Source organism: Poecile atricapillus, chromosome 4 (assembly GCF_030490865.1).
Source record: "Poecile atricapillus isolate bPoeAtr1 chromosome 4, bPoeAtr1.hap1, whole genome shotgun sequence".
Classification (NCBI taxonomy): domain Eukaryota; kingdom Metazoa; phylum Chordata; class Aves; order Passeriformes; family Paridae; genus Poecile; species Poecile atricapillus.
In genome coordinates, this window is record NC_081252.1 from 23,674,738 (window position 1) to 23,692,228 (window position 17,491).

Sequence of the window (17,491 nt, forward strand, 5' to 3'; positions counted from 1 at the left end):
ACAAGGGTTTTTTTTTCACTTCAAATTATTCAATTATCTCTCCTGCCCCACTGGTGGGGGGTTAAGCATGGTACTTAGGTGCCAGTTGGGGTTCAAATATGGCACTGCTTAAGTCAGTTTTGATGAAAAACGTAAATCTATGCCTGAGTTTTTCATCTGTGTGTGGGTGACAGTGATTCTTGGCTGTCAGTCAGGACTTACCTGCAGCTGTATTCTTACCTTATAGTTCATAGTCTGCTTGGAACTATTTAATATCACAGGTGATGCTAAACCAAAGTGGAGCTTGAAATACTTATATTTAGTATTTGTCCCGTTACATGTGCTTAGACTGTGTGACTAGGACATGTAGTTTGTAAAATACAGTTCCCATTCTCTCTTTCTGGATTTTGGGGGTGTCCTGAGTGATTAAGTAAGGTACAACTGTGAGTGTTGTACCAGCTGTGTCTCATCACTGGGTACTCCAGATACTGTACATATTTACACTTTCTTTCTCTTGCTTTTCAGAGCCATCATTCTCTGTGTCAAATTGCACTTACTGTCAATCTCATACTTAGGTATTGATTTTCTCTTTAGAGCTGGTTCATATTGTATTTATTTATTTGTTAGTGCTTCACTGAGACATTTTATTTCAGCTTCTACACTTCACTTCCTTATGAAATGCCTGTCTTGATGTTTATTTGTCTTTCCAATCATTACTTCTACTAGGAAACAGTCATGAGAAGTGGATTGGTAATCTGGTGTGGCTCTTGGGCTTTGATGCTTGGTAGGATTTTCAAAACAGAGCAATAACATTTTGGCAAGAATATCCAGAACAGAAGTTCCTGGATTTTTGCATTCGGGCAGCCAAAAATACTCTTTTGTTGTCCTTCTTTGCTTCCAAGCAGGTCTCCCTAAAGAGCAGGAAAAAATATCACTTAGATCTTCAAACAGTATTCTTATTTTCTTATGACTGTATTGCCTTAAATGAAGTCACTCTGCCTATTTGCAAGGTGTTGTCTCTTGCAAGCAAGTGCAATGGGGGAAGTATAAAGAAATGTTAGAAAACACTAGCAAGGGAAATTGTTCTTGGATGTCTTTGGTAGAATCAAGGAAACAAATGAATAATAAAGCTTTTAGCCAGGTGTCTTCACCTGGAACCACTGAAATTACTCTTTGCCATCTGTCTGGCATTACTGGAATATGTTTGGAAGGATAGGTTGGGGGATTAGCAGCAGAAAATGAGGTGATAATTTTTCTTCTATACCCTCTGCTTTCCCACACAAGTCCTTGAAGAAGGGAGTATTTTTGATTTTATGTCCTTTCTCTCTTGTTCTGCCTGTTTTCACTTGAGCCCCTGCATCAATGCTGTGGCTGGGAGCTTCCTCCCGCTCTCCCCTACTGAAGTGCAGTTTGTTCACCTCTGCTGGGAATCTTGGATCAGTCAAGGGTCAGCATTAATTACACCATGCATTAAATCCAAGTAAATCAACTGAGATAGTTTGGATAAGATTCATACTTTCACATAAATGAAAGTTGTTTTTTCATCTAAAATGTTCCCTTGATCAGCAGTAGCCTTTGCCACATCAGGTAGAGATCAGCATTCTGCTACATGGAGCTCCTTCTTTTACGTATCTAAATCTTCATTCTAATTTCTACAACCACAAAATAGAGGGAGGCAAAATACACTTTTGGTCGTGGTGTTCTGCAGTGTTGGGTTTGGCATTGCCATGTCCATTGTGCCTTTAATACAAGGGTAAAATGGTTGAGCAATACCTGACCAAGCTGACCTGTTCTGGTGATGATGGGCCCTACAGATCCCAGAGCAAGAGCTGCCCCTACTCTTCAGGTTTTTTTAGTAGAAGACTTTTTTCAAAAGTTCCCCTTCTAAACTCTGCTTTGTTACTCAAATACTGACAGCGAGTTACCTGAAAATGGACTTTTTTCCCACTTAGATGTTGGAATTTGAGATGCAGTGGAGAGAGTCAGGAGAGACCACAGCAGAAGTTGCACAAATAGTGTGATAAGCTCTGAAATGCCTCAGCAGAATATGAAAGTGCGTTTGATCTTCCTCTTAGTTGGAACATACACAGAGGTAGACTGCAGGAACACAGGTGAAGTAGCGTCCCCCAGGCTGGGAAGAGGATGTCCTTCAGCAAGTACCTCATCCTTCTATGTTCACTCTACATTATTTTTCTTCCTCTCTGAAAACTTCTCAAGAAATATTTTATGTATTATTACCAGCGTTTGGATGTAGGACTGCCATGAAATGACTTCCTCTGTAGCCAGCAGTGCTAATGAGAGGCTCTGTACTTTCTTCTCTTATTTAAGGAATAGTTTAGTGTGATGATAAAATGTGCCAGCTTAAGCAGTGATATAAAATAGAATTCTTGCCTATGTTATGTTATTAAGATCCCAAATATTTCTCATGTAAGAGTAATAGTCTCAGGCGTTATTTGTAATTGATGCTTCTAAATTTCTGCTTTTAAACTGGACAGTGCGCTGTTCAAAAACTTGAAGAGATTTTTCCTAGTTTAGAAAGAGAAATTTGTATTTCAGTGGCAAATAGGTTTTTATCTTTTAACTTAAGTGTCTGAAATAAGCAGTTAAGTGCACTTATCCAGGGCTGTCATTTTTTTTGCTGTGAATATCAAGAATACAAGAGGGACCATGTACAGATATTCGCAAAACAACAAAACTTCCAGCTACCAGATCTCTCTAATACTCATTTTGCACCTGTTTCTATTGATAACCTTTGGCCTATAAACAAAAGCACTTGTGGTTTGGTTTAGTTGGCTAAATTCCACGAATTTTGTGAATTAAGAACATGTATGCGTTTTCCAAACTTCCACAGTTTTAACTCTTCAGGGATGAAGATAGATTTAAAGAGACAGGTCTAAATATATCACGCAAGGTGTGGAATTGCTATTTTATCGTGTTTGTTATTCCTTGCCTTTTACAATTGTAGTTACCCACTGAGTCTTGACGTACTGGAATTTAAAGCCAATTAAAATGCCAGACTTTTTTTTTTTTTTAAAACTTGTAGCACACAAACAATTGAAAAGAAAGTAATTAAGTATAAAATGCTTGTTGTTTTAGATGATGCTGTGAGGAAACGTGTTGTCTGCACAAATAGCATTACCACTTGTCTCACTTAGTGAGCCAAGCAAGATGAAAACAAAGAATGGTAGAGGCTAATAAAGATACACCATCTAAAACTTTCTTCCTTACAACTTTTATTTGTTTCAGTGGCTGCCTCAACACTTACATTGATACTGCAGTGTCTGCAGTAAATATGCAAGTGAATTCTCTGGCTCATGTTCTGAAGGGATGATCATTTATTCCTGGGTAATTTAATTGTCCTTGTAGGATCCACAGGGTTCCTCCCTGTTGGTAGTGAGATGATCACAGTTTGGAAAATGCAAAGTCTAGTCTCTCACTTGAAGGCGTGAGAATTGCAATTATTTCTTTGGTTGTCCTCACTTCATTTGTTTGGAAAATGAAGTTAATATTCCTGTTGCATCAGCCTTATATTTTTACATTTTCTCTCCTCTTTATTATTGCTGTGTCAAGAGAACATGGCTTGTACCATGCAAGTTTTGCATGTCAAAACCTCTACTAGCTTATGCTAAGGAGGAAGAGTAAAGATCTCCTGCCTTTTGGTGAGAGTTTTACAAATGCCAGTCAGAGGTCCAGTAGGCTTGGATTATTTTGTCTCTGTTTTCTGGCACATGGATAAAAGTGTTAGTCATCTGTCTTTTGGCTTTTGCTGGCATTTAAATGACTTGCTTCACTCATCTCTTAGTCGTTCTTGTGACAGCCTTTATTCAGGAGAACAAAATCTGCTTTAGCTTAATTATTTCTTACTGTATTTTCTGTTTTCTACAAACAATTAGTAATATTACAGGACTTAGAAAGTAATTTAGAAGAGATTTTTGCTTAATCTGTGCTCTGATCTATGCATTTCTGTTTCTTTGTCTTTTCCCAACATCGCATTTGTTCTTGAAAATGAAACAAGAAAACTTGATAAATGATGTTGTGTAAAAGAAATGCTGGCTTCTGCCCACCAGGGCTCATTTAGTCTGAAAAATGACAGTGAAATTTCAAAATTCTGCTTCTAGAACTAATAAAAATGTCTCTAAGGGAAAACTTACTTATTTAATTCTCTGCTGCCAGATTTTGCTGGCAAACTCTGTGTTTTGCCATACGACCCTGGCCAAGCTGAAAATGTATTTCAGCAAAAAATGGACAGTCGTTCTGCTGGGATGGAGAAAAGCTTACGGATTATGCTTGGAGTTCTGTTGAAACCCTCGTGCTACTGATGGTCAACCACCCTGTTGTCAGTGTAGCTTGACTGTGCTCAGTTATGTCAGTTTTTTACGCTGCCTGCATGAAATCTTTCATGGGAAAGCTGGTGGCCTCTTGTGGGTGTGTCAGAGGAGAGAATCTCCTTCCTATGTGGAAACAGCTCCTTAGCAATTTTGAGAGGTTGCTGCCAGATGTTAAGGGTGGGACATGCTGGTACACAGGCTGCAGGCACACGAGCAGACCAACCAGGTGAGATGGAATAAAAAATTTCAAGGACAGCTATCCCTACTCTTCGATATTGCTTCAGAGGAATATGAAAAATTCCTGGCCACTCAAAGAAGTGACTAAAAATAGGCATTCTGCATTTCCATAGGACTTCAGTGCTCTCTTTCCTGTCTGAAGATTTGATCACACTTCACATCAACTTGCTGTTATAACCAGTAAGAACAACTTTGGGTTAGGTGGTAAAAATCTTCATAACTGGCTTGATGCAGACTAAAAGATGACATTCAGATTTTTGGGGCCTAAGAATTGTGTATTTAAGTGAAGGCTACTGGTTTATCTATTTTTTTGCAACATCAAGAGTTCCCTTAAGAGTGGTGGGACAGAATTTTTAGCAGGATCTGTTGTGATAGGACAAGGTTTAATGTTAAATAAAAGGAAGAAGTATTTTAGAATATGGGTGGTGAGGCTCTGAAACAGTTGCCCAGAGGTGATGGATGTCCCATCCCTTGAATAGAAACATTCAGGGTCTGGCTCAGTGAGGCTCTGACTAACCTGATCTAGTTGAAGATGTTCCTGCACGTTGTGGGTAGATAGGTGTAGATGACTATCCAACATTCCTTATAACCCAAAACAATCTATGATTTGATGGCTATTCTCAAAATATTTCATTGAGTGTTCAAATTGATGGTTTTGTTTTTTCCTCAAACAAGCAACCAACCAACCAAAAACCAAACAACCCCCCAAACCTCACAGACAAACAAACCCCCCCAAAATTTAAAAAAACCAAACAACAGCAGCAAAAAAAAAAAAAAAAAAAAAACAACCAAAAAACCCCTGCAGAAAAAGGTATTGAAGTCAAAGAGAAAACCACAACATTCAGGTAATAGCAGGCAAATTCCTGTTCATGCTTCCATTACCACTTGACCATGAATTGTGACTCTTCTCTTCTTGTCTGTCCATGTCTAATTTGTAGTTTTACAACATTTTCCCTATTAATACACTCACATCCTAGCATGTTCTTTAGGTTTGCTGTGTCAGATTTAGGCAACAATAGCCTGGCCAGTAATATGCATGCCAATCCAAGTGGCTGATGGATCTCTGGTCCCTGAAAGCAAAGGTAGGAGAGTGGCCTTGCCACAAAAGGTTCAGACTCATAAGTCAAGCAGTATTGAACCTCAAAGAGGCATATGTGCACAGGTGTATCCTTTGAGTGCTTTGTTTTCTGTGTCCAAAATCTATAGGTTGAGCTTAGATCAAAATGTTATGCTGTATCTGGCAACAGTGTGGGCCAGAAGTTGACATTTTGTGCATTTTATTTTTAAAAATGGAATTTATTCCAAAAGCTGGGCTGGTACTGCGAGGTGCTTTGAAAATAAATGAGGTGGCAAGTTCCATTTTAATCTCAGTCTAGATGGAGCTGCGGACAGCAAGTTTTAACATACGCTCCAACAATTATTAGGGCTGCTCTCCTGACAAATAGTTTGCAAAATCAGTAGCTAAAATTATTAATTATGCTATTATGTAATGTACATTTAGTGTTTCACAGAAGAAATGCTACAAATTCTATTATAAATTAATAATCATACTAAATTTTTAATAACTTCCTTACAGCAACTTTTACAAGTGTGTTTTTTACCATATTTGTTGCAAGCTTTAATAAATTAATGGCACAAGTTACCGCAGTAATGTTAAATTAAGAGAAATTGTGTTCTAAATTTAACTGTCATTTACTGCTTAAAATTTGAAGATGTGCAGTGTAAAAGGATTCAGACATGAGACATCAAACTGAAATCACAGGCTGTGTGCTTTCAGTGAGATGCAGCCTTTCTAGACTTATGTAGTTTTGCACAATATTGCTCTTCATGTTATTCTGAGCCTTAAAGTGCAAACTGGCACTGTAAACTAGAAGCTGCTGCAGTAACCCCAAATATTCAGGTAATTCAAGCAGAATCCCCAAACTAGAGATTGTAGCAGCCAGAGACTAAACAGCTGAAATAAACATTGAATTTTAGTATGACAGTCTCAAAACCCTGTCTTGAAAGACAGCAGAGCTGATGCCCTCAAAGTGAAGAGAGGCAGGAGGCACTGCAGAGAGAATAAAGCTTCTGATGGGACATAGTCTGTAGGCACTTACCTGTCGAACAAAAATATTGTAACCATGAAGAGCTGAGCTACTATTGAAGGTTTAGCATGCTTATTTCCTCCTCTGTGCTGCTGTACAAATAAATATTTGGAGATATTTCAGTATGATTTAGAGATCTGAGCTTAGGTCCTTCATAGTCAACCAAACCAAAAACCATTGTCTTTTTCATGTGTCTCTGGCCTCAGTTTGAGAATTCATTAGATTTCCTTTTTCAGAGCAGGCCCCATTATGGGGGAGAGAAGGGACAAGAAAGTTTTCTTCTGCAAAAGAACAGTATGGAAGCATTACTGCAATGCTGTAGTCAAATGAAATTAAATATTCTCATTGTTTTTAATGAGTTATTTACAATCAAAAATAAAAACACTGAAGACCATACTGGCAAAGTCAAAGAAATCTCTTGTAGGTGGGCTAATTTCACCATATGATAAAATAACATGTTTTTGCTGTGGCACTTAGTGATTGATAACCTCATGTGAGAACAAAGCAATTAGGCTAATTTACACATTAATTAGTTTATTGCTTTCTTTTTGTTTGGTCTCTTAATGCCTTTGTTTAAAAAATTGAGCATGTGCTGTTGCAGGGCTTTCATTTCACTAATTAGGTTCCAAGTGCAGACATTGCAAACACCTGCCTTGTAAGTGAAACTATTCTGAGTTAATTTAAGCCCTCTGGTTGCTTGAGAGGAAATTCCCAAGGAAAGAACACCAGGGGTCCCACAACTTAAAGGTTTTCATTCATGTACGTAGCTGGGAATTTTTCTGAAGTTTTTGGCATCTGTTTGTGTTGGGGGCAGTTTTTGTAAGGTGGTGTCTGGAGCTGTGCAGTGCTCAGGGGAGGAGGAGAGGTTTTTGTGCCTTTGGGAGGTGAGTGGTTCTGGAGAAATCTTGGTGGTTGTGAAGTTCTCAGACTCTTTTATATCAAGATGATGGAGTGTGAGCTGTTTGCACTGAAGCAATAAACTAGCACTGGTACTGGAATTCTTGTGTTGTTTTGTTATTCTTGTGTGGATCAGGCTTCCATAATGTTTCCCAATAACTTCTGAGAAGAACACAATATAACCTTGGGAAAAAAAAATTGCTGGTAGATTGATATCTTCAAGAAAGGATATGTAGTTACATACATGGTCTGGTCATAAATTATGTTCCTGAATCTATTACATGCTTTCATTTATTGGTCATAAAAGAGGATTTAGCATAAAAGCTCTTTTAGTCTTAACATTAGGTTCCAGCTGTTGTATGTGATAATGACAAGGATTTGTTTCAAAGTTGCAGTTTGCTCCTGACATATTTATAAGTTTGCTACATACTATAGATGGATGGTATCCTCTGAATTTAGATGACACTGTTTTCTACTCCTTATTCTAATACTATTAGAGGGCAGTGAGAAGGGATACATTGGTTTAATCTTATATTTTCACCAAAATAAAAGTCCGCTGTGTTGATTCCATTGGAGAGTATTGAAAGGTATTATCACTCAGAAAGCTGTGTTTGTAATTAGTGAGTATTTTGGAGTTAATGTTCTGTTACTGACTTTATATTTCACTATATGAAAATGTAGAGTTAGTGCTAAATTTTAGGGTCACTAGTTGGAATTTCCTGCACACCCACACAGTTCTAACTACTTTATTGTTTTACAGGACATCCCTTAACTGCTCAGCTCCTCTGACATTTTATTCTTCTTTCTTTAAGTCTCCACCATCTAATCCTGTAGGCATGTGCATTTTTGCTAATGGTGGAATGTGTGTGGCTGTGGCATGATAACCTGTAGGATGATTATTTAGATGTCTGTATCTGGTTTTAAGCCCTGCATGGTCAGAAACCTAGATGTTTTTATAATTGAACCCAAACCAGGAAGATTTCCTTAAGTGACCTGATGAGTGGGGAGTCAGGCAGGGTTTGGGATGTAGGGGAAGTTAGCAGAATGCAGAAGGTACTTTAGTAAATGTTAATTAGATGTTTTTAAAATCTGTTATATATCTTAGATGAACCTCTTGGCCAATACGAGGTATAATGAATTGCTTGCTTGCTCCACAGAAGTGTTCTTAATGCTAATAGCTCATCAAAAGATAATATCTTGGGTTAGGCAATAATAATATGATTAGGTGTTTCCCAGGTATTAAAAAAACAATTCAGATAGGTCTTGAAGTGAGTGGCTTGTCTCCTTTATAAAGAATATGAATTTTTCACTTAAGTTTCTGTCTTACTGTAAGTCTATCTTTGTCTGTCTTACCCATGTCTGTGAATTCTGCTTGGCATTAAGCAAATATTCTTGCAGTCCTTTTGTCTTGTAGTGGATTTAACCTTTTCCATTAGCATACCTGTCTTCCCACTAAAGACTGTAGTAGCAGTTCAGTACTTTCTAATTGAGCACAGAAAATTATTTGCCTCTTTTTTCTTCTTTCATTTAAAATACAGATAATTTTGATCAGGACTTCATAAAGTTTTGGTAGCAAAAAATACTACCTGGAGTAGGAAGCATTTGACAATTTATTTTTAAGTAATGAAACCTAGTTTGGTAACTGAATGAAGGGAATGTACTACTTGTGCTTGAAATCCAGTGTCCATTGTGATTTTTCAAGGGGTTTTTTTTATCTAGTAAAAGCTTGAAAGTTTTGTTGCATCTGCACATTTTCTAAAGGAAAGACTGAAGCATTTAGAGCAAACCTGAAGAGAAATGTTGTTCTGATCTAGAAGATGACGGTGACAAAACAGATTTCCCTCGTCATTTTTTTTCCCATTTCCCCCAATAGTATCAAACTTTCTGGACACGTTTCAGTGCCTGACATTAATAGGTTAGATTAAAATGTTGTGGTACTAGTGCCAGATGAGCTGAGTTGATCCCTTCTGTGGAGTGCATTTGGAGTGAGATTCAGAGGGAACACCAAGTGTCTCTATCCTGGTCTGTACCGAGGCAGCAGCCAGTCAGAGATGGGTGGTTTTTACAAACACTGCAGTGTCTGCAGGGGAATGTAGCCTTTGTCCAAATAAAAGAATCACAGGGTTGGAAAGGAGCTTCAAGTTCATCTAGTTCCAACTCCACTGCCATGGACAGGAACAGAAAAGATTGTTTTTGGGTTTTTTTAATATCCTGAACAGAGACATAATGTTAATTAATAGCAATAAAATGGTTTCAAAAATGATCTCCAGCTGACTTGTTTTTTTGGGGGGCGAGGGGGATTTAAAAGACTGAAGCTACCAAAGTCTTAGTGCCAAGCCAGTCTCATTTGCTTTTGCTGGTTTGTCTTTAATGCTTTACTTACTACTGCACTGTTAATATTTGAAAGTGAAAAAGCCCCACTGGTCTTTTCCAAGTAGCTATTTTTTGCACTTTATCTGATTATTCATTGCATAATCTTTTTTTATCACATTTAAATTTTCCTAATAGGTTCCAGGAGGAAGAAAAGAGCTGAAGTTTGAAGTGGTGTGTGATAGATGAGGGGATATAAACAGAGCTCTTAATTCCTGTGGAGTTTGGAGAAAGGAAAGAAATGCTTGACAGGCCCTTAACAGCTGTACTTTACCAGCAGCTGAAAGATCGAGGGCTCTTTTACATTTTTTTAAAAATTTGATTCTGTATTTCTTGATCACCATGTTCTAGCCCAAAGGATGTCTTTGTGATAGAAACCTTGGAAAGAAAAGCAGTTTTAATGAAAAGGGTTGACAGTCTCTTAACTTAGAGCAGCCACAGCCATTAGAGTGTGGGTGGAGAGTTTGATAGTGACAGATACTGGACATAATTTCTCTAAAAGGCTGACCTTGAAAAATCATAACATCAATAAAGGATACACAGCTCTAAAAGCTGTAAGATGTCAAACAGCGTGTACCTTATGACACACTGATGCAGAAGTTTCCAAAATCTTATCCCTACAATTTCTGAAGCACTCTGTTAGGACAGAAGCAATGGTTAGAAATTGTGTGAGACAGAGGTAGAAATTTTGATCACAAAGAATGCTATTATGGGTAATTAGCCAAGTGTTTAAGTTCTGGTTAGCTTTTTATCTTAGTATTGCAAAGCCTGTGTTTTAAGAACTGAGTGAATTTGCCTATTTTTTTGTCCTCCTTGACTAGAGCTTGAGAACATTTAGGCACTGAGTAGGGAATTCTTTTATATGTTCATTGTAATATTTAGGAACGTGCTTTTTCAAGTCTGTGCCTTAATTCTGTTAAATATTATGAGGGGCCTTTCTTTTTTCCAAAAGATGTCCCTGTGTTTCAGTTGTCCACTGTTTGGGATAGAACATGTCTCTTTGCTAGATGAGATTGGTAGAAGATCACTCAGGAATTAAGATTCAGTATGGGATGATAGTAGGGCTTCATGGGTTATGTACTTCATTTAGTGGTGCCACAGAGTGCTTCGAGCTAGATTTTGGGAGTATTTGAGGTAGGCAGCTTTTCCTCTAAAAATCAGAAGCAATTGCTCTTGTGTGTCTTAGGTGGTCCAGCTGGGGGATCTTCATCAGAATAGTAACTAGTTAATTTTCTGATGGAGGAAAATTTATTTACTGTGAAGAAAAATAAATATGACTTGAAGGCTTTCTAGATGAATACGAAATAGCATTTCAGGACATAAAACCTGTATGAAACTAAAACTATTTTTCTTCAAATGTAAAAGGATGGGCCAGGCAATGGACAAATAAGAACTACTTGTTTTTCTGAAAAATTTATGAAGACCAAATTTTTATGAGTTTATATATAAATGTATATGAGTTCTATAACCATACATATATATACAGCTATAAAAATGTGTGTGTATATATATGGTATCTTTATTTATGAATATATATACAGAGAGCTGCATTCTGAAACACTGAAAATTAGAGATTTAAGGCTTTTTCTAAGACCCTGCTTTAGAAGATGAGCCCTCAGGGAAGAAAGGAGGTGTGTTCAGCTCTTCTCATAGAGTCTGGGGTCTTTTGCTCTGCTTTCAGAGCCTTCCTGATGCCAACAGTGTTACACGGGTTCTCCTCTGTTAAGCTGATATCAAGAGAAGCAGACTCAGGGGAACCAATTGTGTTAGTTTAGGCTAATTCTGCTTTAGCAACATCTTGAGCACTGCTGATGAAAACTAAGAAGATTAAAGTCCACATAATCTGGGGATCTTTATGTAAGTGAAGTTCAAATTACCATAAGCTGTTTAAGTCATTGATCTGAGGATCAGTAAGAAGGGAAGAATAACTTAAGCTCAAGCTGCAAATCCATGTCTTTGGGTCCTTTTTTTTTTTTTTTTCTTTTCCCTCCCCCCCCCCCCCCTTTTTTTCCTATTTCTTTTTAATAAAATACTTCAAGAATTCTTTAGTATAAGAAAATTGGCTTTGTTCTACCTTCCTAACGAAAAGGAGCTTTCAAAGGAGCTGCACAACTGTGTCTCTTACTCACTTAACATGTGGTTGCATTGGATTGATGGAGGCTATTAAATGCTGCAAGCCACTGATTGATTATTTTAATGCTAGCATACTATTTCAGTAAAGATGGCTTTTGAAATAGAAATCTGCGTTAATGGCACTACCATTTTACTGACTGTGGATGTTGCAGCTTCTGATTCTTAGTATCAATTAGAAATGGGGAAATAGATTTGTAGTGCTCAGTAGATATGTCCAGATAAATAAGGAACAAGCCAGCAGGCTGGAAATACCTTTGAGTTGCACAAGTTTTCACCCTATTTAATGGTTACAGACTTGTAACAATGTTTTTGTGGATTTTCTGACCATATGATGGCAGTAATTCTACTAACATTGTGTCCCTTTCTCTGTTGCCATTCAGGGCTCCATGACCAGGCTCAGGGATTTGAGGAGACATTTCTATGGGATGGGGTTTCAGTGCTCATCTGCACTACTGACATCCTCCAGAATGGAGTGGTGCCATCCAATTTGCCTGTAGTGATAACCAAACCATGCCAGTGAATCATTGAAAAGAGTGGTCAAACCATTTTAGAAGTGTTTTGAGACTGACTTGCAGTGCTCAGAACATTTTCAGGTATGTTTTTATTAAAGTAGGAATTTAGTCTGAGCATATGGCAGGTGAATTTAGAGCTCAGGCCATAGCCATGTATTTAAAAGTAGCCAAATTGGTTTTCTGAAATACTGGATGTTGATAATATATATTTAATGCTGTCACTCAGATGAAATACATTGGTTTTGGTCATTAAAGTAGACCTTTTGAGGCTTTTTTCCAAGGGCTTAAGTTTGTCACAGATAATATTTGCCTGTGAAATGTTTCTATTACAGTGAATGCATGTTGGGAAGGTGGAGGGTCTGGCCATCTGTAAGGACCTCCTGCACTACCAGCCACGGAACCAGTCCCTACTCCAACTTTGCAGGCTGAGATGTTTTACTAATAAAGTGAAACTTCTAATTTAGGAAGAATGGGGTTTGTTTTTTTCCTTTCTGAATCTTGACTGCTGCTTTGAGATGAATTGCAGTGGATTACCATAATAATAATGTAACAGACCACCTAGATGTTGTTAATAAGGAACTTAATGAAATACTATTTCTGGAATTAATTTTAAATGAGCTTCTTTTTTCTGCAGCATGTAGGATGAGTTGTATCAGGAAGTGCAGAGTTTTTCTGTCATAGATCAGTTAAAGCACCTCTGAACTATCAGGAAGGACTGTATAGTCTGATTACTCTTTGTATACCAACTAACTCTGAGTCACCATTTTCAAGTAGCAATTGAGTCAGCTTTTAAACTCTTAAGACTGTGAGTGGTAATATGTTATTATGGTGCTTTTCATACTTTAGTACAAGATTCTGTGTTTGAAAAGATGGTAATTTTGTGTGTTGAGTGCTGTGATATCAATGTAAAGCCCACTGATGTAACTGAAAATATTTTCTTTATTTGAAATTCAGAATTGCTGTATTTCCAGTACATCTATAGCCTATACATAAACACAGTATCTCTTCCAGAGAGGAGGATAGTTTTCCAAGAATACCACTTATTTCCTCCTCACCGGGGAGCAGGGCATGGCTGGTGATACCAGGTGCTTCTTCCTAATAGTGGGCAGTAAAAGACTTCTTATGGGAGACAGTTCATCTTAAATTGGTCCTTTCTCAGGGTCAGGGTGGGACCCTTACAGGATGCCTGTACCAGGAGTGTGGGGAAGATGAAACTTCAGTGAGACTTACAAAGTGAATGCGCAGAATATTCTAAAGAATAATCCATCTTCTAATATGCAGGCACTGGGTGGGAGAAAAAAGGGAAACTTGTTGTTTCATCTTAATTTAAATAATGTGCTTTTCTGGGTACATAAATCATATGCAAGTGTAGATTCCAATAGTTTGAATATGGCTTCTTTTATAAACCTTTAAAGTGGCCTATGTTATGATACTTCAGTTTCCTAAATTGTTATTTCTTTGCATGATTTATACCTGGGTTTTGTTTAAAGGCTATAAAACAGCAGTGGTTTAATATCCTTCAATCAAAAGGAACTTTAACATCCACCTCATATTTTTATTTTAAAGGATGAAAAATATTCTATGCAAAGATGTTTAAACACATTTTAAAATTAAAACAGACTAATTTTTGTTGTTTTATGAATCTTGAAGAGCCTGAAATTTTAGTTCCGTTGGCCATGATGAGGATCTCTCCATGTGTGTAATCTGTGGTACATTGCTTGATCTAACATGTTTTATTTACTGCATATTGAATAACTTTCAAAATATAAAGATGAACCCTCCATAAAATATAGTATCTTAATTTCCATTTTTTTTTAGTATGGCAGTGGGAATTATTTATCTTAAGAAATCATATTAATCTGGTTTTATCTGTGGATCCTATAAACCAAAGCTAAGGAAAAATTTCATGTGGGAAAATTCTTTGTCCTTCCAAACTATGGCAGAATCAGTTTGTGTTGCATAAAAATTCAAATGGAACAGTAAATTGAAATAATATTTTAAAAGAATAATAATAATAGTTGTGATTTTCTTCACTGCTTATGCTAGCAGCTTTAATTGTACTGAGTTAATTTTGTATGCCTTTCTTCATCATGGGAAAAGTGGTTAGATAACTTGCTCTGATATTAAAGGAAGATAGTATGTATGCAGCAAAATAATGGTCTTTCATTGCCTTTAAAGCCCATCAAAATATTTGTGTCTTTAATGCATTCTCAGCCACAACATACTGTTGTTTTGTTTCATGCTCTGCTTATATAGCTTTAGTAGTAACTAAACCTAAACGTTAGTGCAGTTTAGTTAAATTCCATATTCTCTTTTATATGACAGGTTCATCTTATGTCACTGGGCCAGCCCAGAAGGGAGTCTTCTTTTTTGCAGTTTTCTTTCTGAGTTCTAAGTCAAAGAGCATGGAAGATTGTGATTTGATTTAGCTTCTGAAAGTGCATGACAGATTCTTTTTTTTTGTAAAGCTCAACTGAAATAAAATAGACCTGTAGAAGTTTTGCCCATAGGATATTTTGTTTTAAGAAAATGGCTTTCTTTTGTAGGGTGTGAGCTAGAGCATGGCTTTAATTCCTGTAGAATGTGTTCCCTTTATAAATGCATATTTTATTGCTAACGCCATACGCTACATGTGTGTTTTAAAGGCTGTTCATGCTAGTAGGCTCAAAAAGCAAATGCCTAAGTGTCTAAGCTCAGAGGAATTACCACCCCCCAACTTATTAGTTCCTTTTCATATTTTAGTGTTGACCTTTCTGTTTTCTCTCACAAGGAATCTATCCCTGAAGCTGTCGAAGGAGGTGGAGCAAGGGGAAGCCAGGTACCCTCGTGTCAGCCAGCTGGCTGGCAGCCCATCTGTGGAGTGGCCTTTCACTGGTCTGGAAGAAGGTGGAGGCATTGAGTCTCTGCCCTTCAGATTGATGCTCCAAGACTGCACAGCTGTGAAGACATTGCTTCTGAAAATGAAGAGGGTTCTTCAAGAGGTAATCACCCACTTATTTGTCAGATTAATATATTTAAGCATTAATGAGCTAAGCAGCAGAAAAGGGTCAGTAAAGTTTATGGACTTGATGTCTTTTAATATGTCTTGAATACAAGAAATTGATGCAGAAGTATAAATAGTCATGCCTCAACATGGTGAAGGTTGGAAAGTTTATTCTTCAGCAGAATTTAAATGATCCTGCTATCTTGGTGTCCAGAGTGTAATGCTTTTTTCTTGTGCTTTTACAGAAAAGGGGACAGGGGAGGCCAGCTGCTTCAGGTCAAAATACACTGTATTGTTTTCTTCCAGTATTTCAGAGCTTTTCAATTTTCTTACTACAGTTGTTACGCATTATGAAGTTGCATGCAATTCATTTAGAGGAGAAATGCAGAGATTAAAAAAAACCAAAACAAACTCTTAAGAAACAGTTCTAAAAGGTTACCAGTGTGAGTTTGTAAATGATTGCTGAAATCTGATTTTGTGTGCCATTCACTGGGCCATTCCTAACAATTTCAAGAGTCCTAGCTTGTCCTGTCATGCTATATTCTCTCCTTCTTCCTCTATAGACTGCTGGTGTTGCTTTGAAAATTTTCTTTTGTGTCTGTTTCTAGAATTTTAGAGAAATAAAATTACTTGGAAATTTTTTTTTATACTTTCTAGCTGTGGAGCCTTTACTCAGGTATACACTGTGAACTTTCATCCTTGTTGTTAGCAAATTGCAGTTTGCATTACTTCGATCTACAAGAAAGTTTGTTTTTATATATATAGTTCATAGAAATACAGAATAATTTATGTTCAGAGGACTCTCTGGAGGTCCATCTTCTCTACTCAAAGTAAGGCTGCCTCAGAAGAGGTTGTTCAGATCCTTGTGGACTTAAACTTTTGGTACCTTAATGGGGTCTCCACATCATCTCTGGGTAACCATTCCAGTATGTGACTACATCATTGTAACTTCTTTCCTGAAGATTGAAACAGAATTTCTCCTCTTGAAGCTTCATATAATAAAGACTAAAAATAAATAGGGGGGCTTTTATTGCTCACTTCCTGATGATCTGTATCTAAATTCAACTGACTGTTGTCCTATCTGAAAAGGTTTATCCAAGGTTTACCCATGGTAGCTTGCAATTAATGCTCCTAAACAGCATGTTTTTTGCTCATTGGCGAGCCCCAGGCTTTCCAGTTTCCTTCAGTTCACTGAAGCTTCATCAGAAGCTTGATTTGTGCTGTATGGATCCGTAATGCACTTCTGGGTTACTGAATCCAGGACTGAAATCATTAATTCTCCATTAGTTGCTTTTTATATAATGTGAGAATATAGAGTGAATTTAAAGGATTTGTAACTTAATTTTACTGGAAATAAATAACAAATATTATATGACATAGCAGTTCTAACATTCATGTGGTGATATTGGCAGCATTCTCTATTGCTTCTAGTGTGGATAAGTCTATAATGCTCAGAAAAGGTCTTTCTTACCATGATGGTAAGCGTAAGAATTTTAGTTTTAACTTAGAGTTCCATTAAACTTGTGTAAGAAACTACTGTTATTTTCTGTTTGGAAATACATTGTACCTTTCAGTACTTCATCTTTAAAAACATTCACCAGGTGATCTCCACAAAAGGAACATGAGGTATTTCATGTGACTCATGGGAGTTTCATGTCCAGTTACTAATACCTCCTTATGTAACTCATTGATCTTATTTTTTCATCGCAATCATTCACTCTTTTACTTATTTGTTCATTTGCACTGTATCATTTTCCTCTCCTCAGCTGACTGGGACACAGTGTGTGTCTGTAGTTTTCTTCTCTTGCCCTATGACATCAAAATGGCCTTTTCCTAATCCTACATTTGGATGTCCATATGTGCTGTAACTTACCTCAAAAGAACCCAGGTGGCTACTTTGAACAACCAAGGACATGACCGTAAAATATGTTGGAAATTTATATTGAAATGACATCACTTGATTAT

General features: G+C 37.2%; 1 protein-coding gene across 4 annotated transcripts in view; it reads left to right on the plus strand.

The window, feature by feature from the left end:
- The window catches only part of CCSER1 (coiled-coil serine rich protein 1), a 610,518-nt gene that overhangs the window by 230,066 nt on the left and 362,961 nt on the right, over positions 1–17,491 (plus strand). For all 4 annotated transcript variants that reach the window (XM_058839027.1, XM_058839031.1, XM_058839029.1 and 1 more), the window contains exon 6: positions 15,314–15,524. In XM_058839027.1, coding sequence (XP_058695010.1) covers positions 15,314–15,524 — 211 coding nt within the window. The remainder of the gene's footprint in view (positions 1–15,313; positions 15,525–17,491) is intronic.